This window comes from Erinaceus europaeus, chromosome 16 (genome assembly GCF_950295315.1).
Source record: "Erinaceus europaeus chromosome 16, mEriEur2.1, whole genome shotgun sequence".
NCBI classification, from domain to species: Eukaryota; Metazoa; Chordata; class Mammalia; order Eulipotyphla; family Erinaceidae; genus Erinaceus; species Erinaceus europaeus.
In genome coordinates this window covers 77334326-77360055 of record NC_080177.1, presented here as the reverse complement: position 1 = coordinate 77360055, position 25730 = coordinate 77334326, and the positions used below count along the sequence as shown (strand labels likewise).

At 40.8% G+C, this 25730-nt stretch overlaps 1 protein-coding gene across 8 annotated transcripts; it reads left to right on the top strand.

Annotated features, from left to right (window-relative positions):
* The first annotated feature begins 169 nt into the window (after window positions 1-169).
* Window positions 170-24736, top strand: PTGR2 (prostaglandin reductase 2). 8 transcript variants are annotated; one of them, XM_060175518.1, is made up of 11 exons: window positions 173-257; window positions 1130-1188; window positions 2177-2262; window positions 6935-7053; window positions 9139-9330; window positions 14545-14715; window positions 15472-15681; window positions 16738-16859; window positions 20128-20215; window positions 21925-21964; window positions 23984-24736. In XM_060175518.1, exons 3-11 carry the CDS (start codon window positions 2226-2228, stop codon window positions 24067-24069), a joined length of 1065 nt encoding a protein of 354 aa, XP_060031501.1. In that variant the 5' UTR covers window positions 173-257; window positions 1130-1188; window positions 2177-2225; the 3' UTR covers window positions 24070-24736. The 8 variants fall into 8 exon arrangements, with proteins under 8 accessions (XP_060031507.1, XP_060031501.1, XP_060031506.1 ...); XM_060175522.1 differs by having other exon boundaries at window positions 241-257; window positions 1130-1242; XM_060175519.1 differs by lacking the exon at window positions 173-257 and adding an exon at window positions 405-651.
* The last annotated feature ends 994 nt before the right edge of the window (window positions 24737-25730 follow it).

The following is a 25730-nucleotide window of genomic DNA, read 5'->3' as shown; positions in this document are numbered from 1 at the left end:
CCTGGGCAATTCATTACTACACTTGTTTCAAGAGAGAGCCGGCCTATTACAACTACCCGCCTTTGCAGGTTCCGCCATGGAGACGACACAGCCCGGACTGGGGCCTCCACTTCCAAAGCCGGCCCTTGGGAGGGGTCTGGGACTCTGCCCAGCCTGCGCCTGCGCAGTGCTGCGGTCTGAAGTCTCCACCTGCGCCGGGAGCCCCCCTCGCGGCGCCTGAATTCGCGCGAGACTTCGTCCGAGCTCCGTGGCTCAGGGTGAGTGACGTGCGAGGGCCCGCTGCCGCGGTCAGCCTGTTGCAGGGGGCCCAGCTGCTGCTGTGTCTGGGCCTGGAGGGCAGGGGGGCTCTAGGAAGCTGGGGGCCTTCCTCCGGAGCTCCCTGCTCTTTAGCTTGAAGAGCACAGCAGGTCTGGGAGTGCGGGAGCAGCAGGAGTGGCTTAGGGTGTGGGGCGTCGAGGAGGGCGAGCAGCCTCAGTTGTGTGCTAGGTGCCCCGGTGACGTCTGCGCCACCAGTTTATTGCTAGAGGGTGGGAATGAATCACTAAGCACAGGAGACACAAACCCCACCTAACCTCTGGGCTCCAGGCATGGGGAAGTCAGTTTGAATGTCTGGACTGACCAAAGGAGTGGTAGTGGGAGCCTTAAAGAAAGGTGAGGTTCAACAAGGGCAACAAAAGGAAATAAATACATAAATATTAAAAAAAAAAAAAGAGAGAGAGAGAGAAGAAGAAGAAGAAGAAGAAAGGTGAGGTTGCTGAACTTAGCAGAGAGCTGTGCAGGGACTCTCACGAATTAGACCTGGGCAGAAGAAAGAACATGGGACTGAGCGACCAACCAGCAGGAGTGGAAGGAATCCCACACATTTCCACTCGGAATAACAAGGTCATGGTCCTCAGACCAGTAATTGAACACAATCAGAAATGTTTTATTAAAACGTGTTAAGTACCGGATGTTTTAGGTTCTAGTGTCACTGTTGTGTGACCTTGAGCAAGTTTGTCAACATTTCTGGGCCTCCCTTTCCTGCTCTATGAAATGTAGGTGAAGACAGTAACAAGATCAGAGGGTTACTGGGTGGAGGCATTGGGACAATAGCTATGGTATTTATTGATTTGTTTATTTATTTCACCAGGCCACTGTTCGCTCTGATTTCTGGTCTTGGGGATTAGGCCCGCAACCTCAAAGCCTCAGGCATGAATCTTTTGCATAACCACTGTGCTGTCTCTTTGACATCTGACTAAGATGGTACATGGTCTTCAGCATGGTACCTGGCACTTAGGGACAATTTTTTAGAAAACAAACCTGAGAGGAGAGTTATTTTCCAAATCCAAGGAGACTAGAAGTAGGGCTTGCCCTCTGCTATCTCTTCTTAGGTGACCTTTCCCTTACATTAGGCTGCACAGCTGACACTCAGCATAGTTCATGTGACATGCACTAGAGTGAATTTTTAAGTTGACTTAGTGTTATTTGTGAATATTACTAAACACCAGTTAGGATTTCACTTGATACCATTCTAGGCAAATAAAGATTTGCTTAATGTCAGTAACAAATAAAGACTTCCTCCTTTCCCCCAACTTGGAAAAAATGTGCCCCCTTTCAGATCTTGAACTTGCTGTGCACACCTGGCTGAATGTGTATGTTGCCATGCACAAGGACCCGGGTTCAGGCCTGTTTCTCCTTCTCCTTCTGAATTATTTCCTTTAGCATGAGATGTATTAACATTTGTAATCATCAAAGCTATGAAGAAATTTCCATTTTGATAAATGAAGAAAATTTTTAAAATTTGGTAACATCTCAGTGAAGCAGCTAGAGTTTTTATGTTGTTGTTAGATTAATGGACTAGCTCTGGAGGAGTATATCATCTTGTTTTCTTTTAATCAAGCCACAGCAGTAGGCTTAATCATGATGGCATGAAGATGAATGTGTTTCAATTATCTGAGGCTAAGAGCAATTTGCTCTGCTTGGTCTCCAGTACAATTTTTCCTATTATCCAAACATTCTAATTAGATTTAGTCTTTCTTCAGATATTTGCTTTATGAGGCAAATTCTGATAGACTTCTTTTAACTGCATCCTATGATTTTTTTTCCCTCTCCATAAACATAAATGTGTTTTCTTTAATTTTTTAAGTGATTGTGTGCTTCCAAACTTTCTTGTGACTGAAGCATTTTCTATTTATAGGAGTTACCTTATACAGAATTCACTGTGAGCCTACTACGCAAACAAGGCAATGATTATACACAGAGTGGTGTTAAATTCCCGACCTGGTATGTATTTATCAGTGGTGAATGAACAACTGTGGTCTTTGGCAGTTACAAATCAAACGGGAAACAAAAAGCAATATGAGGTCAGTGTAGTAGGTTAAGGAAGGAAGATATTAACAGCAGTTGAGATATTATTAGAGGAAAGTGTTTAAACAATCTTTGTACTACATAAACGGAGTCCTTTAAAAAATGTCTTTTGTGGTCCAGGAAGTAGTGCAGTGACTAAAGCATAATCATGAGGTCCTGAGTTCGATCCCTGGCAGCACATGAACCAGAGTGATGTTTGTCTGGTTCTTTCTCTCTTTTCTCATGAATAAATAAATAAAAATCTTTAAAAAAAACTCTTCCCCTGGCTCCCCACCTGCAGGGGAGTCCCTTCACAGGCGGTGAAGCAGGTCTGCAGGTGTCTCTCCTTTATCTCCTTCCCTCTGTCTTCCCCTCCTCTCTCCATTTCTCTCTGTCCTATCCAACAACAGTGACATCAATAATAACTACAACAATAAAACAAGGGCAATAAAAGGGAATAAATAAATATAATAATAAAATTTAAAAAGTCTTTAAACAGTTACCTAAAAAGTGATTCTCTTTCAAGTGATAACTTATTAAGACCTTTTGTTGAAGGAATAGTTTACAGAGATTATTATATATGGACATACATATGTATTTATATGAAGGTATAATAAGCCTTTGTTTATTTGTTTTACTAGAGTACTGCTCAGCTCTGACTTATGGAGGAGCTAGAGATTGATCCTGGGACCTTGAAGCCACAGACATGAAAATCTGTTTTGAATAATCATTATGGTATCTCCTCAGCCTGATTTATTTATTTATTAATGGTAGAGATAGAGAGAGACAGAGAGACAGAACCAGAGCATCACCATGGCATATTCAATGCTGAGGATAGAACTCTGGACCTCATTCTTTAGAGTCCAAAGCTTAATCCACTGTGCCTTCTTCCAGGCCACATACTCTAGCTTTCTAATTTCCTAATTTTATTTTGTGGATTTATTTTTTCTGCAAGGGCTTCATACCTCTGTGATTCTGCTGATCCCCGCAGACTTTTTTTTCCTCTGTGTGAGAGACAAAAAGAAAAGGAGAGACACCACAGCACTGCTTTATCCTTATGTCTCTCTGAGTGCTCCCATCTGATGGCTGGGACTTGAAACCAGGTCCTCATGTACGGTAAATTAGTACGTGCGGTGGCACACATAGTACTAAGCGCGAGGACCGCTCAAGGATCAGGGTTTGAGCCCTCAGTTCTCCACCTGTAGGGGGGTCACTTCACAAGCGGTGAAGCAGGTCTGCAGGTGTCTCACTGTCTCTTCCCCTTTTTATTTAACCCTCCTCTCTCAATTTCTCTCTGCCCTATCCAATAAAAAGGGAAAAAATGGCCGCCAGGAGCAGTGGATGCATAGTGCTGGCCCTGAGCTCTAGCGATAACGCTGGAGGGAAGAAATAATTAGTATGTGCTTGCTACAGGGTGAGCTATCTCTTGGCTCCCTCTAATTTCCTAATTCTATGAAAACTATATATTTTAAATTACATTCAAGATTCTGTTTTCTTTTTTTGATATTTATTTATTTTTGGATAGACAAAGAGACGTTGAGAGGGGAGGGGAGATAGAGACGGTGAATAAAAGACAGACGCCTTCAGTACTGCTTGATCACTTATGAAGCTTCCCTCCTTCACACTGTGATGTATGTGCTCAACCAGATGTGCCACCACCTGGCTCCCTGTTTTCTTCTTTTTTTTTTTGCCTCCAGGGTTATCGCTGGGGCTCGGTGTCTGCACCACGAATCCACTGCTCCTGGAGGCCATTTTTTCCCCTTTTGTTGCCCTTGTTTATTGGTGGTGTTGTTACTATTATTGTTGTCATTGTTGTTGGATAGGACAGAGAGAAATTGAGAGGGGAGGGGAAGACAGAGAGGGGGAGAGAAAGATAGACACCTGCAGACCTGCTTCACCGCCTGTGAAGCGACTCCCCTGCAGGTGGGGAGCCGGGGGCTTGAACCAAGATCCATTACACGGGTCCTTGCGCTTTGCGCCACGTGTGCTCAACCCGCTGCACTACCACCCCCCCTTTTTTTTTTTAAGAATTTACTTATTTATTTATGAGAAATGAGGAGAGAAAGAACTAGCCATCACTCTGGTACATGTGCTGCCGGGGATCGAACTCAGGACCTCATGCTTGAGAGTCTAGTGCCTTAGCCACTGCACCACCTCCCAGACAGCCCCATTTTCTTCCGAAGATGAGGAAAGAACTAGCCAGAGAGATGTTTATTGGGTAGGATGAATGCCTTGCCGTGCTTGTGGCCCAAGCTTGAACCCTGACACCAATGGGAGAAGCTTTTATGATGTGAGGACTCGCCCTCTGTCTGAATGGAAAATGCGGGCTCTTAACACAGAAGGTGGAACAGTAGATAAAGTTCTGAATTCTTGAGCAGATATGCAGAATTTGATTCTCCAGAGCACATGTGCCAGAGTTAGGCTCTGGTTCTCTCTCTCTTTGTTTCTCATAAGTAAATTAATCTTAAAAAACAATAACAACGGGAGTGGGGCGGTAGCGCAGGTTAAGTGCACGTGGCGCAAAGCCCAAAGACTGTCCTAAGAATCCCAGTTCGAGCCCCCGGCTCCCCACCTGCAGGGGGGTCGCTTCACAGGCGGTGATGCAGGTCTGCAGGTGTCTGTCTTTCTCTCCCCCTCTCTGTCTTCCCTTCCTCTCTCCATTTCTCTCTGTCCTATCCAACAACAACGACATCGATAACAACAATAATAACTACAACAAGGACAAAAAAGGGAATAAGCAAATAAATATTTTAAAAAATTAAAAAAAAACCAATAACAACAAAACAAGAACATACCATTTTTATTAAGATGTTTTGTTTTTAAACATTTTATTCTTTTTTTTTTTTTTTTGTCTCCAGGATTATCACTGGAGATTAGTGCCACCACTACAAATACACTGCTCTGGCATGGCGGACATTTTTTTAATTTCTTTTTTCTATTTTATTTATTTTTTAATATTTATTTTCCTTTTTGTTACTCTTGTTGTTTTTATCGTTGTGGTTATTATTATTGTTGTTATTGATGTCGTCGTTGTTGGATAGGACACAGAGAAATGGAGAGAGGAGGGGAAGACAGAGAGGGGGAGAGAAAGACAGACACCTGCAGACCTGCTTCACCGCCTGTGAAGCGACTTCTCTGCAGGTGGGGAGCCGGGGGCTCAAACTGGGATTCTTATGCCAGCCCTCGGGCTTTGTGCCATGTGCGCTTAACCCGCTGCACTACCACCCGACTCCCTCCATTGTATTTGATAGAACAGAGAAATTGCGAGAGGAGGGGAGAGAGAAAGAGAGACACATGCAGAACTTCCCCCTGCAGGTGTTTGTTTATTCTTTTGGATAGAGACAGAAGTTGAGAGAGAGGAGGGAGGGAAAGACAGACAAAGAGCCTGGCAGTGATTTTTCACTTCTTGAAATTCAATTATAGGGGCTGGGCTGTGGCATAGCCAGTTGAGCACATAGGGTACCGTGCACAAGGACCAGGATTCAAGCCGCCAGTCCCAACCTGAGGGGAGGGAAAGGCAGCTTCATGAACAGTGAAGCAGATCTACGAGTCTCCCCTCCCCACCTCCCTCCCTCTTTATCTCCCTTTTCCTCTCAGCTTCTCTCTGTACTATCAAATAAAAGGAAGAAAAAAGAAAAAGAAAGAAAGAAATGGCCACAGGAGTGGTGGATTGGTTGTATAGGCACTGAGACCCAGCAATAACCGTGGTGGCAATACAAGAAAGAAATCCTACTATAAATTTAAAGCAGATGAGAATACAGGTCCAAAAAGGATGACAGAGGACCTAGTGTGGGTTGCATTGTTATATGGAAAACTGGGAAATGTTAATGCATGTACAAACTATTGTATTTACTGTCGAATGTAAAACATTAATTCCCCAATAAGGAAATTAAAAAAGAATTAAAGCACATAAGATAATATAACTGTTAGGGGCTGGGTGGTAGCACATCTGGCTGAGTGCACATGATAGATACAATGCACAAGGACCCTGGTTCGAGCCCCTGGTCCCCACTTGCAAGGGGAAAGCTTTGCAAGTGGTGAAGCACTGTTGCAGGTATCTCTCTTTCTTCCTCTCTGTCACCCCCTACCCTCTTGATTTCTGGCTGTCTCTAGTTAATAAATAAAGATAATAAAATTTTTTAAAAAGATAATATATAACTGTAATCTCTTTTTTTTTATTGGGGGGATTAATGGTTTACAGCCAACAGTAAAATACAGTTTGTACATGTGTAACATCTCTCAGTTTTCCACATAACAATCTAACCCCCTTATAATCTCTTTTAAAAAGAAATTTTTAAAAAATGACAGCAATATTACAAAGGAACTTCTTGGAGAAAACACTTAGAGCAATTTGAAACTATTTAAAGAATCCTTACTCATTTCTACAATGATAAAATATAAAACGATCTAGATTTATCTTGCCTGAAGTAAAAGTGAGTATCTGAATTTGTTTATTTTATTTTTCTTTTTAAACCAGAGTACTTCTCAGCTCTGGTTTCTGGGCCCTCAAGAGCCTATAAGCACTTCTGCAGTGACTTCTTCAAGCAAAATAAATAGTTGTATATAGACAATGACTTTTTCTATTTTGCATTTTTGCCTCATAAAATAGGAAAAAATGGTAATCCAGTAGCAGAAAATTTTCGAGTGGAAGAAGTAAGTTTACCGGATGCTATCAATGAAGGACAAGTTAAAGTCAGAACTCTGTATCTTTCCGTGGATCCGTACATGGTAAGAAATAGGATTTTGTGATTTGGTGAAAAATTATTTTATTTTCTTATTTCTCATGTTGCAAACAAATTTGATTGTGGAGCCCTCATGATCAATAAATTTTTGAACATCATTTATATCTGTGAAATTCAGATATCATTTATACCTGTGAGCTTCAGATAATCTTAGTTTTTATTTAATAGTGTTGGTAAGGAATGTTTTAGTGGGAATGTTTTCAAAACAATATTAAAACATCATTATTCAGTTTCTTCCAAATGTCTAGATTGATTCTATCTAGTAAGTGAAACTTGAAAGTAGTAGTTAGGCTTGGAAATTCTCCCAGGTGATTCAAATCATACAGCAGATTCTGTGTGAGACCTGCTTTCTTTTTACATTTTTTAAATTGTCTTTATTTATTGATTGGATAGAGACTGTCAGAAATCGAGAGGGAAGGGAGGGATAGAGAGTGTGAGAGACAGAGAGACACCTGCAGCACTGCTTCACCACGTGTGAAGCTTTCCCCCTGCAGGTGGGGACTGCGGGCTCGAACCCAGATCCTTGCGCATTGTAACCAGTGCGCTCAACCAGGTGCGCCACCACCAGGTGTGCCACCACCCAGCTCCTGAGACCTGTTTTCGAAATGGTCTCCTTTTGAAAGATAAATACTCAGGAGCCTGCAGATGATTTACCTGGTAGAGTACACATAATACCATGTAAGGACCCAGGTTCAAGTACCAGGCCACCACATAGCAGTGCCTGCGGAGGGAGACGGGGCAAGCTTCTCTCCTGGTGCTATGCTATCTCCTAGACTCCAACCGGAGTCTAGTACATGACAAAACAGATGCACTATCCAGATGAACTATTTTGCTGTCCCATTTTTTTAAAATTTCTTTTATTATTACTATTTTAAATATTTATTTATTTATTTATTCCCTTTTGTTGTCCTTGTTGTTTTTATTGTTTTCTTTGTTGGATAGGACAGAGAGAAATGGAGAGAGGAGGGGAAGACAGAGAGGAGGAGAGAAAGACAGACACCTGCAGATCTGCTTCACCACCTGTGAAGCGACTCCCCTGCAGGTAGGGACCCGGGAGCTCGAACCAGGATCCTTACGCCAGTCCTTGTGCTTTGCTGCGCTACCGCCTGACTCCAATTTATTTTATTTTATTTGATAGGAGAGTAATTGAGAGAGAGTGGGGAGGTAGAAAGGGAGAGAGAAAGAGAAACCCCTGTAGCACTGTTTCACCACTCAAGAAGCTCCCTGCCTGCAAGGGAGGACTGGAGGCTTGAACCTGGGTCTTTGCTTATGGTAATATATGAATTTTGCCAGACATATCACCACCCGGTCGCTGGCTCAACATTTGTTTGATTTTTTTTTTTTTTTTAGTGTAGTTATTTACTTGATATAGAGAAAGCATGTATCTTTTTCAGAACATAGAGGGCCAGGTGGTGGCATCAGGTTGAGTGCATATATTTCAGTGTACAAGGACTCAAGTTTAAGTCCCTGGTCCCCAGCTGAGGTGGGAAAGTTCAAAAGTGATGAAGCAGTGCTGCAGGTGACTTTCTCTCACTTTATCACCCCCTCTCTTCTCTTGATTTCTCTCTGTCTCTATCCAATAAGTAAATAAATTAAATATTTTTAAATACCTGGAAGGAAGAAATTAAGGTATAATTTACTTGTCTGACTAATACTTTATTTAGTTAACTTTGGTTACTACTCAGTAACTTAAAGTTAATACGAAAAGTAAATGGATTAAGATTTAGCAGACAGAGGTCTGGGAGGTAACACAATGGATAAAATCTTGACCTCTTAAGCATGAGGTCTTATTCTCCAGCACCAAAGTCATGCTCTAGTTTTCTCCCTTCCCCCTTCCTTCTGCTCTCTCTTTCTCCCTCTATCATAAATAAATCTTTTAAAAAAGATTTAGTATGACCTGGCAGGTGGTACAGTCAATAAAGCATTGGATTCTCAAGCATGAGGTCCCTAATTTGACCCCGACACGTGTCAAAGCAATGCTCTGGTTCTCCCTCTCTGTCTCCCCACCATCTTGAACAAATATTAAAAGATTTAGCAGACAGGTGATCCTAAGGAATATTTTCTTTTCTAGCGTTGTAGGATGAATGAAGACACTGGGAGTGATTATCTAACACCCTGGCAGCTGTCTCAAGTGACTGATGGTGGAGGTATTGGGCTGGTGGAAGAGAGCAAACATGCAAATTTTACTAAAGGCAATTTTGTGACTTCTTTCTATTGGCCCTGGCAAACCAAGGCAATTCTGGATGGAAATATTCTTGAAAAGGTAAGGTGTAATATAAAGTATTTGGTCTCTCCCTTTCCCCATGATTACTTTGTGCAGCTGGCATTTAATTCTTTTTATTACTAGGGGAAAAAATAAAGAGTATACATTTTATTTTCTATAACTGTTAAAATGTGGAAATCTGAACCTGATCCAGAAGATTGCTCAGCAAATAAAGCACTTGGCTTACCATCCATTATATCCTACGTTTGAGTCTCAGCACCGCATGGGACAACAACCAGGATACTCCAGGGATGGTAGATTAGTGCTTTGATGTCCCTCCATCCCACTCTCTTAAAATATAGAATAAACATTAGACTGGGGGGGCCTGTTAATTCCTTGCATTACATTAGAGAAAGTGGAGTAGGGCTGGGCAATGGTACGCTCTGCTGAGCATACATCTTACAGTGTGTGCCCAGCTTCAGGGGTGGGGGAGAGCTTGGAGAGCAGTGAAGCAGTGTTGCAGATATGTCTTTCTCTCTTCATCTCTATCTCTCCATTCCCTCTTGATTTCTCTCTGTCTCTATCCAATCAATAAATGAACAAATAGATAAATAAAATATATAATTTTTGAAAGTAGAGTGGCTAGACCAGTAACCCAGTAGCAGAGCCCAGGACTTAGAAGTGTGAGATCCTAAACACTGTGCATGCCAGGATGATTCTCTCTGTCTCTGTCTATCTCTGTTTCTCTCTCCCTCTCCACACAACACCATAAATAAATAGATAAAAACATTTTAAAAATTAAAAAAGAAAACTCTACAATTGATCCCTGGCATTGCATGTGCCAGACCACTACTCTAGTTAATAAACACAACTAAAAAATATTTTATACTAAGAACCATAAGTCCCTTGTAGTTGTGTTCTTTAAATTTCTCAAGGAAGTTGCTACTTACATTTATCGGTTTATGATGGAGATTCCATATCATGCCAGAAATCAACATCACAGTCTCTAAGGCTGAGCCTTCCAAAATTACCGGTATTTGTGTTTTGACTTACAAAACCTGGCAACTCCACGTGGAGCTAATATTATTTGTGTCATCAAGGAGAAGATACTTTATGTATTTGAACTTCAATTTTTTTTTTTGATATGACAGAGAGAAGTTGAGAGGAGAGGGGTAGATAGAGAGAAGGAGAGAAATATAAACACCTGCAGGCCTGCATCACCGCTTGTGAAGTGACCTGCCCGCAGGTGGGGAGCCAGGGGCTTGAACCAGGATCCTTGCGCTAGTTCTTGCACTTTGTACTATGTGCACTTAACCCAGTGTGCTCGGGTCCAGCCCCCTGAACTTCAGTTTCTTCATGTGCAAAATAAGAGTTATAAGTGAATGTGAAAACTGAATTACTATGACAGATGTGACTAAGGCTTTGTAAAAAGTGCTATAATGTTTACTTTTTGTTGTTGTTGTTGTTCTCCTTCTCCAAAGTCCTTTGCTTTGGTGCAACTTTTTTTTAGTATTTATTTATTTATTCCCTTTTGTTGCCCTTGTTGTTTTATTGTTGTAGTTATTATAGATGTTGTTGTTGTTGGATAGGACAGAGAAATGGAGAGAGGAGGGGAAGACGGAGAGAGAAAGATAGATACCTGCAGACCTGCTTCACCGCCTGTGAAGTAACTCCCCAGAAGGTGGGGAGCCAGAGCTCGAACCGGGATCCTTACACGGGTCCTTTGGCTTCGCATCACGTGCGCTTAACCCGCTGCGCTACCGCCCGACTCCCCAATGTTTACTATTTTATTACAAATTCTTAGAACCAATTAAAGTTTATTTAGATACAAATGATATGCAGGAGACTTACACAGTCATTTATCAACTTAATGATTCTAGTAATATATACATCTAGCAATTTCTTAGGAAGTGCAAAATAAATAGTCAGCAGTTTTCAATTCTGCTTATCACTGTGCTTAATGAGAAACTGAGCAGTTGAGAATTTAAAATGCTTTTGAGATAGGTATTTGAAATGAGGGAAAGGGATACAGAAGAGATGGATAAGTATTTGCTAAACATAAACAGCCTCACAATGTGTTTTCCCTGACTTTGCTAATAACAGCTCTTACCTACATGAAATAGTTTTGTGGGGGCCAGGCGGTAGCGTTGTATATTGATCGCACATGGCACTAGGTGCAGGGACCCGGCAGAGGGATCCAGCTCGGGCCCCCAGCTCCCCACTTGTGGGGGGCGGGGGGGGGGATGAAGTGGGGGGAGTTGCTTCATGGGCGGTGAGGCAGGTCTGCAGGTGTCTGTCTTTCTCTCCCCCATCTGTCTTCCCCTCCTCTCTCTATTTCTCTCTGTCCTGTCCAACAATAACATCAATGACAAGAATGGTAGTAACCACAGCAACGATTAAAAATAAAAGGGGGGGGGGAAAGCCTCCAGGAGCAGTGGATTCGTAATGCAGGTACCAAGCCCCAGCAATAACCCTGAAGGAAAAAAAAGAAAGAGTTTTGTGTGTTCTTACCCTTTTTGTGTACTGTAGACTTTAATAACAATATTATTTTATTCACATAGCAGATTTAACTCATAGCCATTTCAAACTGTAGGGCAGCTGGAGAAATAGCTTAGCACATAGGGCACCAGAGTTAATTGCCTTAGACCCCAGCTGGTGCGCTGGCTTCTTTCTCTTTCATGAAATCAGTAAAATAAATATATTTTTAAAAAGGAACTAAAACTCCTGAAAACAAGCTGACATTTTACTTATTTGTGGCAGCTTTGCTACAAATCAAACTAATCTAAATTTTCATTACTTTTGGTCATTTCTTACATTATTGCTTAAATTCCTCAGTTCCTTAAAAAAGCACTTATAACAACATTAAGGGCAACAAAATGGGAAAAATAGCCTCCAGGAGCAATGGATTCATAGTGCAGGCACCAAGCCCCAGCAATAACCCTGGAGACAAAAAAAAAATTTCTAAAACCTTTGTGAATACAAGGGACTGGGAGATAGCTTGCTTGGTAGCACACACACATTACCATGGCAAGACCCTGGGTTCAAGCCCCAGCACAATATGAGGACACTGTGGATAGTACCAGGGAAGCTTCATGGATAATGGAGTGGTGTGTGATCTCTCTCTCATGCATGCTTACTCAGATTTGACACTGCCCAGACCCAGAAACTTCTTTTTTAGTTTTAACGGGAGCACTGCTCAGTACCGACCTCTGATGGTACTGGAGATTGAAGCTGGGATCTCAGAGCCTTAGGCATGAAAACTGTTTGCATAACCACTATGTTATCTTCTGGACCCTGCTCAAGAGACTTCAAAAATCTTCCAGCTCTGCTTTTAGTTTGCCTTTTAAACATTTCCCTTCAATATACTGAGACTGAGGGGGGAAGTACTTTGTTTTTTCTATGTGGAGTTTTTTTCAAGTGTTTTTTACTCTAAAAATAAATAATATTGGGTGGTGGTAGATAGCATAATGGTTATAAAAAGAGACTCTCATGCTTGAGGTTCCAGGTTCAATCCCCAGCACCACCACAAGCAAGAGCTGAGCAACGCTCTGGTAAAAATAAATACATAAAATAGTGATTGTTTCGGGGGCTGGGTGGTGGCACACCTGGTTGAGTGCATATGTTACAATGCGCAAGGGCCCAGATTCAAGCCCCAGTCCCCACCTGCAGTGGGAAAGCTTCGCAAGTGGTGAAGCAAGGCTGCAGGTGTCTCTCTGTTTCTTTTCCTCTCTATCTCCCCTCTCCTCTCAATTTCTGGCTATCTCTATCCAATAAATAAGTAAAGATAATTTAAAAACTTTTTTAAAAAGAATCTAAAAAATAGTAATTGTTTTCTACTTTGTAGGAGCACATTAGAGAATTTTAACAAGTTTAAAGAAGAGTTTACTGACCCAGACAATCTTAGGTAGTTTAATACTTTTCTTGAGGGCCCAGACAGTGGTGTACCCAGAACACACATTATCATGTGTAAGGATCTGTGTTCAAGACCCTGGCTTCCACCTGCAGGGAGAAGGTTTTATGAGCTATGGAGTAGTGCTATAGGTACCTCTCTTTGTTTCTCCGTGTTTGTCTCTATCAGAAGAGAAAGGAAAAAAAAAAGCCACCAGGAATGGTGGAGTTATTGTGCAAACACCAATAATAACCCTATGACTTTAAAAAAAAACAAAAACTAGTAGTCTTCTTGAACTGCTATTATAATAAAATATCATAGAGTGGGTAGCTGAAGCAACCGAAATTTATCTTACAGTCCTGGAGGCTAGAAGTCTGAGATCATTCTGAAAACATTAGTTTCTGGTGAAATTTTCTTCCTAGTATGCAGAGGGCTTTTGTCTCCCTGTTTTGTCACACAGCTTTTGACTTTCTGTGCATGTGTGCACGGGGGGGGGGGGGGGAGAGGGAGAGAGATTGGTGAAGAGAGAGATGGAGAGAAAGAGATAGCAAATGTCTCATTCTCTTATAAGAAAGCAACTCTTGGGGGCTGGGGAGACAGCACAGTGGTTATGCAAAGAGACTTTCATGCCTGAGGCTCCAAAGTTCCGGGTTCAATCCCCAGCATAAGCCAGAACTGAGCAGTGCTCTGGTCTCTCTCCCCTCTCTCTGTATCTCTCATTAAATAAATAAAATAAAAAAAAAGAACACAAGTCTTTCCAGTTAGGGCCCCACCCTATGGCCTCCTAAGTCCCAAGTATCTCGTTGAAGACTCTTAGCAACACATTGTAGGTTAGGCTTTCAACTTACAAATGGGGAGAGGTCACAATTCCATGTATATATAGTAGCTTATCTCTACATAGTGTTAAAACAGGACTTCCTAGTGTTAGATAAATGCGACACAAATGAGAATAGAGGAGCTAGCTCCATAACCCCTCTCAGTTTTCAGCACCAGTGTTAAGAAATATGCTGCACTAAATGAGGCAAGTAGAGTCAGCGGTGTAGACTGAAGAACGTTTTAATGTAGCAGCCAGGGGAGAGCTTGAGAACCCAGCTAAAGGAGCAGGGGGAGCTGAGGAGCCCACCCTGGAGGAGGCTGGTGTACCTTATCATATAAGGTCTTACCTCAGGGCTTAGACTTATGATCCATTTAGAGATATATCTGGTCAGATGTGCCCCGTGCAGGTAGGAGTAAGTCTCTCTGTGTGGGTGAGGATCTGCTTGTTCCCAGCATGTCCCCTTCAGCCAATTTTAGCTAGATAATTTCTTTCTGGGAGGGTACGGGTCAGGACTCAGCATATTTCCTTCACCTAGTACTATTTTTAAATGGCATGCATTTTATTTTAGGTGGACCCAAACCTTGTGGATGGACACCTTTCTTACTTTCTTGGAGCTATAGGTATGCCTGGTGTGACTTCCTTGGTTGGGATACAGGAAAAAGGTCATATCGTTGCTGGAGCTAATCAGACAATGGTTGTTAGTGGAGCTGCTGGTGCTTGTGGATCCTTGGCTGGACAGGTAAAATTTCTAAGAAGCATTTGATTTTCTGGAAAAAACCAACAACCTGACCCCCTTTTTAAAAAAATTTATTTATTTCCTTTTGTTGCCCTTGTTTTATTGTAGTTATTATTATTGTTGTTGTTGTTGATGTCGTTGTTGTTGGATAAGACAGAGAGAAAAGGAGAGAGGAGGGGAAGGCAGAGGGGGAGAGAAAGACACCTGATAAAACAACAAAATCAGATAATCTTTATTTTTTAATATTTATTTATTCCCTTTTGTTGCCCTTGTTTTATTGTTGTAGTTATTATTATTGTTGTTACTGATGTCATTGTTATTGGATAGGACAGAGAGAAATGGAGAGAGGAGGGGAAGACAGAGGGGGAGAGAAAGAGAGACACCTGCAGACCTGCTTCACCGCCTGTGAAGTGACCCCCCTGCAGGTGGGGAGCCAGGGGCTCGAACCGGGATCCTTACGCCGGTCTTTGCGCTTTGCGCCACCTGCGCTTAACCCGCTGCGCTACCACCCTACTCCCCGGATAATCTTTTTATGAAATTAAATTGTGAGATTTTTAACACTCAAATTTTGTCGAGTTTTCTTCAATCGATTTTTTGGGAGGAAAAAAAGATGACAGAGCATCTGTTCTTTTTTTTGAAACCCTATAATCTAACCTGAATTGCAGTCAATATTCTCATATCCTTGTAATATCTTGTCTACTTTTACATTTAAATGTGACATCAGAAAGTTGTTTAATTGTCAGAAATTCTCCCCCACAGATTGGCCACTTGCTAGGTTGTTCCAGAGTGGTGGGAATTTGTGGAACACATGAGAAGTGCCTGTTTTTGACCTCAGAACTGGGCTTTGATGCTGCGGTTAATTATAAAAAAGGGCCTGTGGCAGAACAGCTCCATGACGTGTGCCCAGCTGGAGTGGATGTTTACTTTGACAATGTTGGTGGGGACATCAGTAATACAGTCATAAGGCAGGTTGGTGGCTGCTTGGTATACATTTGAGCATTACATTTTCTCTAGTATGATATCTTTTTACCTGATAGTGCAAGAGAAAGAGCAGATGTCATAAATTGTAGGGTTTCTTGTGAAAAATAAGAGTCAGTATTACTGGTAAGTAATACAGAAGAGGATGCAGATTTGCACTGTGTCAATTTCATGTCTTTGCTATAATAGTGTATCTTTTGTCTAAAAACTTATTTTTGTGAGAAGTCTTATTGTTCAAATATTGAAGTTCACACCATTAACTTGCCGTTAACCATCAGTCAGTTCATAGTCACGGGCCCTGACTTGGGGCAAGGACTGGGTTTTCACAGCTGATGTGTATTGACCCATTTTTGTTGGTAATGTTATACAGCATCAGCATGGCTATTAACACTGTGTTTTCCTGTATGTGAAAGTATTTGCAGTTGAATTATTTAAATTTAAAATGCACAGCTGCTGCTTCTACTGCTACTAAAATAGCAATGACAGTGATGAGAGCTGACTTCATCCTTTTGCTGAGCATCAAGCTCCCATTTGCCTCTGTTTCTTTGGAATGGGTTAATTTTTATCCATTTAAAACTCAAATACAGATGTGTACATCTACAAAACTAAATCAGCTAGTTGATACTAATGGATTAAATACAAGAGTCAAGGAGACTTTTTTTTTACTTTAAAAATTTTTTAATATTTATTTTCCCTTTTGTTGCCTTTGTTTTTCACTGTTGTTGTAGTTATTATTGTTGTTATTGATGTCATTGTTGTTGGATAGGACAGAGAGAAATGGAGAGAGGAGAGGAAGACAGAGAGGGGGAGAGAAAGACAGACACCTGCAGACCTGCTTCACCGCCTGTGAAGCGACTCCCCTGCAGGTGGGAATCCAGGGGCTCGAACCAGGATCCTTCCTCTGGTCCTTGCGCTTTGCCCCACCTGTGTTTAACCCGCTGTGTTACCACATGGCTCCCGTCAAGGAGACTTTTATTGAAGCAGCTGTAAAAGTAAACCCAGGAAAATATACATCTTAGGGAATAAGAATTACTTTTCTCTCTTCAGATGAATCAGAACAGTCATATTATCCTCTGTGGTCAAATTTCTCAGTACAACAAAGATGTGCCTTACCCTCCTCCACTACCCCCTGATATCGAAGCAATCAGGAAAGAAAGAAACATCACAAGGTATGTGCTCACACCTTTGCTCTTGTTCCCAGATTTACGGAGGGTTAAACATTATAAATGCGAAAAAAATATATAAATGCGTAAGAACTGTACTGTTCTTCTTATAACATGTTTTTACTAAATAAAACTTGAAAATATACATTTCAAGTCGATTCGATATTTAGATTTTGGTTAGCTAACTTCCTTTTTAAAGATGTACCTGGAGTTCAAGAGGTTGCTTACCTGCTACATGTTAGCATGTACCTGGGTTTGAGTTTCCAACACCACAGGGAATGTCACACATGGCGCCAGCGGAAGCTTCATAAACAGTGGAGGGGTGCTGTGATGTCTCTCCTTCTTTCTCTCTTTCCCTCTCTGTCTGGTTCTTCTCCTCGTTCTCTTCTTTCTCCTCCCTCTCTCTTTCTGTCCCCTCCTTCCATCTCTATCTAAAATTAAAAGGAAAAAGGGAAGACAGTCCATAGACAGTGGTAGAATTGCCAAGGTACAAATCCTAGTTCAGACATATAACCCCTTCCCCCCCAAAAAAAAAAAAAGTAAAAAATTAAAATGCATTTGTTTTGTGGCCAGGGTAATGTAGTTCAGTGGGGTTTTTTTTTTTTTTTTCATGTATGAGGTCCTGGAGTTCATACCCAGAATCTCCCCAGAAATGTAAAATTTGCAAACCAGGAGGTAACACAAGGGGTAAGACGTGATTCTCAAGCACGAGGTCTAGAGTTTGATCCCTAGCATCACATTTGACAGGGTGATACTGGTTTTCTCTTTCATAAAAATTAATAAGTAATTATTTTAATTTATTTTATTTTTAATTTTTTTTTCCCTCCAGGGTTATTGCTGGGCTCGGTGCCCACACCATGAATCCACTGCTCCTGGAGGCCATTTTTTTCTCCCTTTTTGTTGCCCTTGTTGTTGTAGCCTCGCTGTGGTTATTATTATTGCCATTGTTGATGTTGTTCGTTGTTGGATAGGACAGAGAGAAATGGAGAGAGGAGGGGAAGACAGAGAGGGGAGAGACAGACACCTGCAGACCTGCTTCACCGCCTGTGAAGCGACTCCCCTGCAGGTGGGGAGCCGGGGGCTCGAACCGGGATCCCTACGCCGGTCCCTGTACTTTGCGCCACATGCGCTTAACCCACTGCGCCACCGCCCGACCCCCAAGTAATTATTTTTAAATGTACATATTTTCCAGTCTTTTAAAAATATTTTGTTTTTATTTATTTTGGATAGCGATAAGAGAGAAGTTTAGGGGAGATGGAGAGGGAGAAAGAGGAATATCTGTAGCACTGCTTTATCGCTTGTGAAGCTTCCTCCCTGAAGGTGGGGACTTGAACCATTATTCTTGTACGTGGTAACACGTGGGCTCAACCAGATGCACCCCCCACCTGCCCTTGCTTCGCCAGTCTTTTGCAGGTGATAGTCTTTTTTTAAAAAAAATATTTACAGGGAGTCGGGTGGTAGCGCAGCGGGTTAAGCGCAGGTGGCGCCAAACGCAAGGACCTGCGAAAGGTTCCCAGTTTGAGCCCCCGGCTCCCCACCTGCAGGGGAGTTGCTTCACAGGCGGCGAAGCAGGTCTGCAGGTGTCTTTCTCTCCTCTTCTCTGTCTTCCCCTCCTCTCTCCATTTCTCTCTGTCCTATCCAACAATGACATCAACAATAACTACAACAATAAAAACAACAAGGGCAACAAAAGGGAATAAATAAATAAATATAAAAATAAAATAATAAAATAAAATAATATTTATTTATTCCCTTTTGTTGCCCTTGTTGTTTTATTGGTGTAGTTATTATTGTTGTTGTTATAGGGGGAGAGAAAGATAGACACCTGTAGACCTGCTTCACTCTTAGTGAAGCAACTCCCTTGTAGGTGGGGAGCCAGGGGGCTCGAACTGGGATCCTTACACCAGTCCTTGTGCTTTGTGCCCTGTGTGTGCTTAACCCACTGTACTACTGCCTGACTCCCAGGTGATAGACTCTTAACTCAGCGGATAAAGTGTTGGGCCTGTAGGCATGAGGTCCTGAGTTCGGTTTTGGCAACGCATATGCCAAAGTGATGCTCTTGTTTCTTTTTGCCTCTTTCTCATAAATAAATAATCATAAAAATAAGGGCTGGGGGGATAGCATGGTGGTTATGCAAAGACTTTCATGCCTGATGTACCAAACATCCCAGGTTCAATCCCCAGCACCACCATCATAATAAACTAGAGTTTACAGTGCTTTGGGGGAAAAAAAAAGCCCAGAGCAGTGAAATTGCTGATGGACAAAGTTCTGGCACTAAATAAACAAATTGACAATTTTTTTAAGAAACAACTCATATTGATTTAAGCACATGGAAATTTTACTTTTTCTTATGTCTGAATTTAGGATGTATAAGGTTGTGCTTTCTTCTGGTTTGATTACCACCATGTAACCTCTCCTTAGCAAGAGGATAGCCGTTATCTCAAAATCTCACATCACACCATGTTAGAAATCCACGCCAGAATACATTTGCTCTCTCTTTGTGGTTTTATCAAATTTCAAAATTGACACTGACTCCGACTGGCCCTGGCTATGTCACATGAATGTAAGTAAAGTCTTTTAGCCAGAATTAAATCATAGTGCTAGTATTAAACAGGGTTGTAGATGTTGCACAGAAAAATTGTAGAAGTCTGCTACCCATACACCTGTAAGTATAGCTGCAGCGACGGCCTACTAGACTCTAAGTGATTGAGTGCTAAGATTGGAAGGCTTTAAGAGCACAGGACTTTGGTGAGCAGTGTGGGGATTTGCATGCACCAAATGTAAGTATGAAAATACTCCTGAAGGGGAGTCGGGCTGTAGTGCAGCAGGCTAAGTGTAGGTGGCGCAAAGCACAAGGACCGGCATAAGGATCCCTGTTCGAACCCCGGCTCCCCACCTGCAGGGGAGTCGCTTCACAGGCAGTGAAGCAGGTCTGCAGGTGTCTATCTTTCTCTCCTCCTCTCTGTCTTCCCCTCCCTCTCTCCAATTCTCTCTGTCCTATCCAGCAACGACAACAACAATAATAACTACAACAATAAAACAACAAGGGCAACAAAAGGGAATCAATAAATAAAATAAATATTAAAAAAAAAACTCCTGAAATCTGATAATTCTGTAATATAATGTTAAATTGCTAATTTTAAATGAAAAATAAAAATAAGTTCTAAAAGTAGATTTGAATTATTAACCGATACTAGAATATTGGATAATTTAATTTTGGATGCTTTCACTTCCTCTCTAGTCTCTTGTCATCATCTTTTCTTCCCCACCACAGAGAAAGATTTATGGTGTTGAATTATAAGGACAAATTTGCATCTAGCACTCTGCAGCTGAGTCAGTGGTTTAAAGAAGGAAAGCTAAAGGTAAAACTTGCTTCAATAGCATTCTTTCTGCTTCTGGATATACTTTTGTATTATTTGAATTTAGTATAGCAAGCACCATTTATAATAAAAATTCCTACTAAAGTGTACTAAGAATAAATTAACTACCTCCCAAGTGAACATAACCTCCTGGTGGAGAAACTTTTATTATCTCCTTCATATAGAAATGTATTAAGCGGGCTGGGAAGTTAACATAATGGTTATGCAAAGAGACTTTCTTTGCCTGCGGCTCCAAGGTCCCAAGTTTAATTCCCAGCACCTCCGCAAGCTAGAGCTGAGCAGAGTTCTGCATCTCTCATTAAAATAAATAAATAAATGAATAAATAAATGTTTAAAAAAACAGAAATGGCAGGAGCCAGGCAGTGCCATATCTGGTTAAGTGTACACATTACAGTCCAAGGACCCAGTTCAAGCCCCTGGTCCCCTCCCACCTGCTGGAAGAAAACTTCATGAGTGGTGAAGCAGTACTGCAGGTGTCTCTCTGTCTCTCTCCTTATCTCCCCCTACCCTCTCAATTTCTCTCAGTCTCTATCCATTAATAAATAAAGAAAAATTAAAAAAGAAATGTATTAAGCCTTATCTTTCTTAGATTACAAGATTAATGGGTTATTCCCTAAATTGTAGTATTCATTAAATTAACTGGTACTTACAGAATGCTACTATATATTAGAAGATGTGCTTTAAAAAAAATCTTATAAACATATTCTAGTAGTCTTACTTCACCAGCCTAATTCTTTCCTGCCCTCTGATAAATCTCTCGACTATTGGTTAAAATTTTAGAGTTATTGGAATTGGGTGCTCACCTGTGGAACACATACTTGGCTTGTGTGTGGTCCTGGCTTTGAATCCCATATGGGAGGACCATGAACATAGCAGTGGAAGTTCCATGGATAGCGGAATGGTATTGTGGTGTCTCTCCTCTCTGTGGTCCCTTCTTTCAAAAAAAAAGTGAACGTAAAATAGAGCTTGGGAGGCTGCTCTGCTATATTGCACATACATGAGGTCCTCAGTCCATTTCCTGGTGTTGTATTAAAGAAAGAGAGAGAGGAAGGAAGGAAGGAAGGAAGGAAGGGAGGAAACTAGGAGCTGTTTATTAATCAGGCACCCAAGGACATTGACTAAGATGTTCTTAAAACATTTTGAAAAGAGGGTGTTACCAATTGAATATGAGACTATGGGAAATTTTTATTCATTTAATTAACATTAAATCATGAGAAACTTTCCTGTGCTATTTATTGAATATATGAAATGAATATCTGCTGCCTTTTGCAGAAATGAAATATTAACTAGAAAGGAAACATTAAGGTCTATTGGGAGGGTGGGGCACAGAACTTAGGTGGTGCGTGTGATGTGGAACTGTATCACTGTTACCTTATAATTTTGTGAATCACTAATAAAAGCATTAAAAAAGAAGAGGCCAAGTGGTGGTACACTTGGTTAAGCCCACAATTACATTGTGCAAGGACCTGGGTTCAAGCCCCTAGTCCCCACTTGTGTGTGTGTGGGGCAAGCTTCATGAGTGGTGAAAGAGGGCTACAGGTCTGTCTGTCTCTCCCTCTCTATCTCCCACTCCCTTCTCAATTTCTGATAGTCTCTACTCAATAAATAAATAAAGATAATAAAAATAAAGTCTTAAAAGAGAATATTAAAGTCTAAAGAAGAATATTAAATATAGCTTTTTTGACTTATAGATCAAAGAATCTGTGATAAATGGATTGGAAAACATGGGAGGTAAGATGGCTATAAATCTATCCATTATGTATTATACACATGTAGCAGAACAAATAGCCCTTTTGCTTGATTTATTTTTTTTTCCTGTTTTAAAAATTCTACAGGGCAGGGGTAGATAGCATAATGGTTATGCAAAGAGACTTTCCAGCCAGAGGCTCCAAAGTCCCAGGTTCAATCCCCTGCACCACCATATATCAGAGCTGAGCAGTGCTCTGGTTAAAAAAAAAAAAAATCTACATCTGCTTTTTTTTTTTTCTTTTGGTATCACTTAAATTTCTGTCTTTTAAAACCACTCTACAGTTTTCTTTAAATATTGTAATCAAACTCTATGAAAGTTAGTGGTATTTAAGAGATATTATATTCTGTTTCAGATCACAAAGTGTTTCTTTAGATTCATAACAATGTGAAAAAAATGTGAGAATTGCACAAATCATTTAGCCTCCATATAACTCTTAGATTAAAGGGATCTAGGCATCATAAAATTAAATCAAGCAAATTTTCAAGGTTTAGGCTTGGACTCTTTTTTTGTTTTATGTTAACACACATATTTCAACACTCTTTCAAATAAAAAGATAAAAGAAATTATTTTTCCTTTTACAGAAAAAAATAGTCTGTTTGATTGACATTCATATTAAAAAGAAAGAAAGGGTGAGGGTAGATAGCATAGTGGTTATGCAAAGAGACTTTCATGCCTGAGGTTCTGAAGTCCCAGGTTCAATCCCCTGCACCACCATAAGCCAGAGCTGAGTAGTGCTCTGGTAAAAAAAAAAAAAAAAAAAAAAAAATCAGCAATAAATATTTCTTATTTTTCTAGCATAACATCTATATTTCACATACTCAGTAAAATATTTATGGCTAGATTTCTAATATTGTTTAAACTAAGCAATTTCAATGTGTAATATTTTTAAGTAATTTAAAAAATTGCTGACACTTTATCTTCATCCTTACTCACCTGCCTAATCTTCAGGCTGTAAACAATAACTAATTACTTAGAAACTAGTGAGAGGTGGGGAGATGGTGCAGCAGTAGCACACAGGAATTCCATAAGAAAGTTCCAGGCTCTGATGGCCAGCATCACCATATGCCAGTGCTGAGTGGGGCTCTGACAGAGCTTACCAACCAACAAACAAGACAATAGGAACAAGCTGAAAAGTCAGTGACACAATGGTGCCGGGTGGTGGTGCACCTGCTTGAACACACGTGACAATGTGCAAGAACCCGGGCTTTAGTCCCTGGTCCCCATCTGCAAGGGGAAGCAGGGCTGCAAGTGTCTGTCTGTCATTTTATTTCCCCCTTCCCTCTTGATTTCTTTCTCTATCTAATAAATAAATTTAATAAAAATTCTTTTAAAAAAATCAGTGAGATGGTGGTCCAGGAGGTGGCACAATGGATAAAACCCTGGTCTTTTAATGAGGCCCTGAGTTCAGTCTCTGAAGCACATGTACCAGAGTGATGTCTGCTTCTTTCTGTCTCCCTCTCCTATATAAATAAATAAAATATTTTTAAAAATCAGTGAGATGTTTCTAGTTTGGATAAAAAGATCTTTTAAAATTTTATTTATTGTCTAGAGACTGAAATCGAGAGGTGTGTGAGAGAGAGATGGAAAGAGAGCTACCAGCTAGCCTCAAAAAACAACTTTTTAAGATATTGACTATTGGGGTCAGACAGTGGTGCACCTGGTTAAGCCCATACATTACAGTGCGCAAGGACCCAGGGGGAAGCTTCATGAGTGATGAAGCAGGGCTGCAGGTGTCTCTCTGTCTCTCTCCCTTTCTATCTCCCCTTCCCTCTCAGTTTCTCTGTCTCTATTAAATAAGTAAGTAAATAAATAAATAAATAAATGATATTGACTATAGTTTTGCTAGTGTTTTACTTGAAGTTTATTTTCATTGCAGTATTCTATATACAGTATTGAAATTATTCAAATTAATTGTACATGTCTGGCATACTAAGAAATATGTTTGATAGTGACTTTTTTTTTTTTCAGATAACCAAGCTTCTTTCTTTTTTTCTTTCTAGTTGCATTCCAGTCTATGATGACAGGCGGTAACACTGGAAAGCAAATAGTCTGCATTTCAGAAGACACCTCTTTGCAATCTCCATAAAAATCTTCATTAAAGGAAATACATATTTCCACTTTGCAAGATACATTTAGTAAACCTCAGTATGCAGATAGTTTTTAACTAAAATGTGATCACAGGTGATATTTTTTTAACTGCACAACCTAATTCTTTCCTACACTGAACATGACTTACAGTGATAGAAGTCAACATTCTTTTGCTAAAACTAATACTACATATATTTTGTTAGATACTATGAAACCACTGGACATTCTTTTTTTAGATAGTGAGAGACACAGAGAGGAGAGCTACAAAAGCACTGCTTCACTGCTCCACAGTGCATGGGCCTCCCATGGAGTGGCCAGGAGGCTCCAAACTGAACCACATAGGAAAGTGCACTATTGGCTTTTGCCTATTGGCTTTCTCCCGGCCCTCTGCATATGCTTATTCTATATCAGTAGACACACACTGTCAAATGGTTGTAAAGATTTCAAAGGCAAGGAGATGTGAACATTGCTTGTAGTTTGAGGTGATGAATATGCTTTAGACAGTAAAGACAGCTGAAGAAAATGTTAAGACTGACATGCCTAAGGCTCTGCGGTCCCAGGTTTACTCCCCAGCACCATCATAAGTTGATTAGTGCTCTGGGGTCTCTTTCTATCTGTATCTCTCTTTCATTAAACAATAATTAAATAAAATATTTCATTAAAAATGACAGGACTGACTGCACATTAGCAAATAGTTGTAAGCATGAATGTTCAAGATCACCAATGTACCTCTAGATAAGAGTTTGCTTTATTAAATGTAGTTTATTCTTTTTAAAAACATTTCTTTATTGGGGGATTAATGTTTTACAGTCAACAGTAAATACAATAGTTTTTTAAAAAATATTTATTCCTTTTTGTTGTAGTTATTAATGTTGTTATTGTTGGATAAGACAAAGAGAAATGGAGACAGGAGGGGAAGACAGAGAGGGGGAGAGAAAGATAGACACCTGCAGACTTGCTTCACCACCTGTGAAGAGACTCCCCTGCAGGTGGGGAGCTGGGATCCTTATGCCGGTCCTTGCGCTTTGCGCCACCTGTGCTTAACCTGCTGCACCCGACTCCCAGTACAGTAGTTTGTACATGCATAACATTTCTGTTTTCCACATAACAATGCAGCCCCCACTAGGTCCTCTGTCATCCTTTTCCAGGACCTGGACTCTGCCCCCCGACTCAGCCCAGAGTCTTTTACTTTAGTGCAACACACCAACTATGTAATTCATTCTTTACCATACAGTTGATCGTATCTTTCTGAGTTTTGTATTTGTTTCTGGTCACCTGTTTACACACTGCAATATACTCCAATATTTGTCAAAGTAAAATAAAAAATTAGTAATTTAATAATGATTAAAATAATGTAAGATAACAGGGGGTACAATTCCATACAGTTCCCACCACCAGAGTTGAGTTCCGTGTCTCATACTGTCCACTGGGAGCTTACCTATTCATTATCCCTCTGGGAGTATGGACCAAAATTCTTTATGGGATGCAGAAGGTAGAAGGTCTGGCTTCTGTAATTGCTTCTCCACTGGACATGGACATTGGCAGGTGGGTCCATACCCCCAGACTTTTTTCTCAGAAAGTAAATTTAGGGAGTTGGGTGGTAGCGCAGCGGGTTAAGTGCACATGGTGCAAAGCCCAAGGACTGGCGTAAGGATCCTA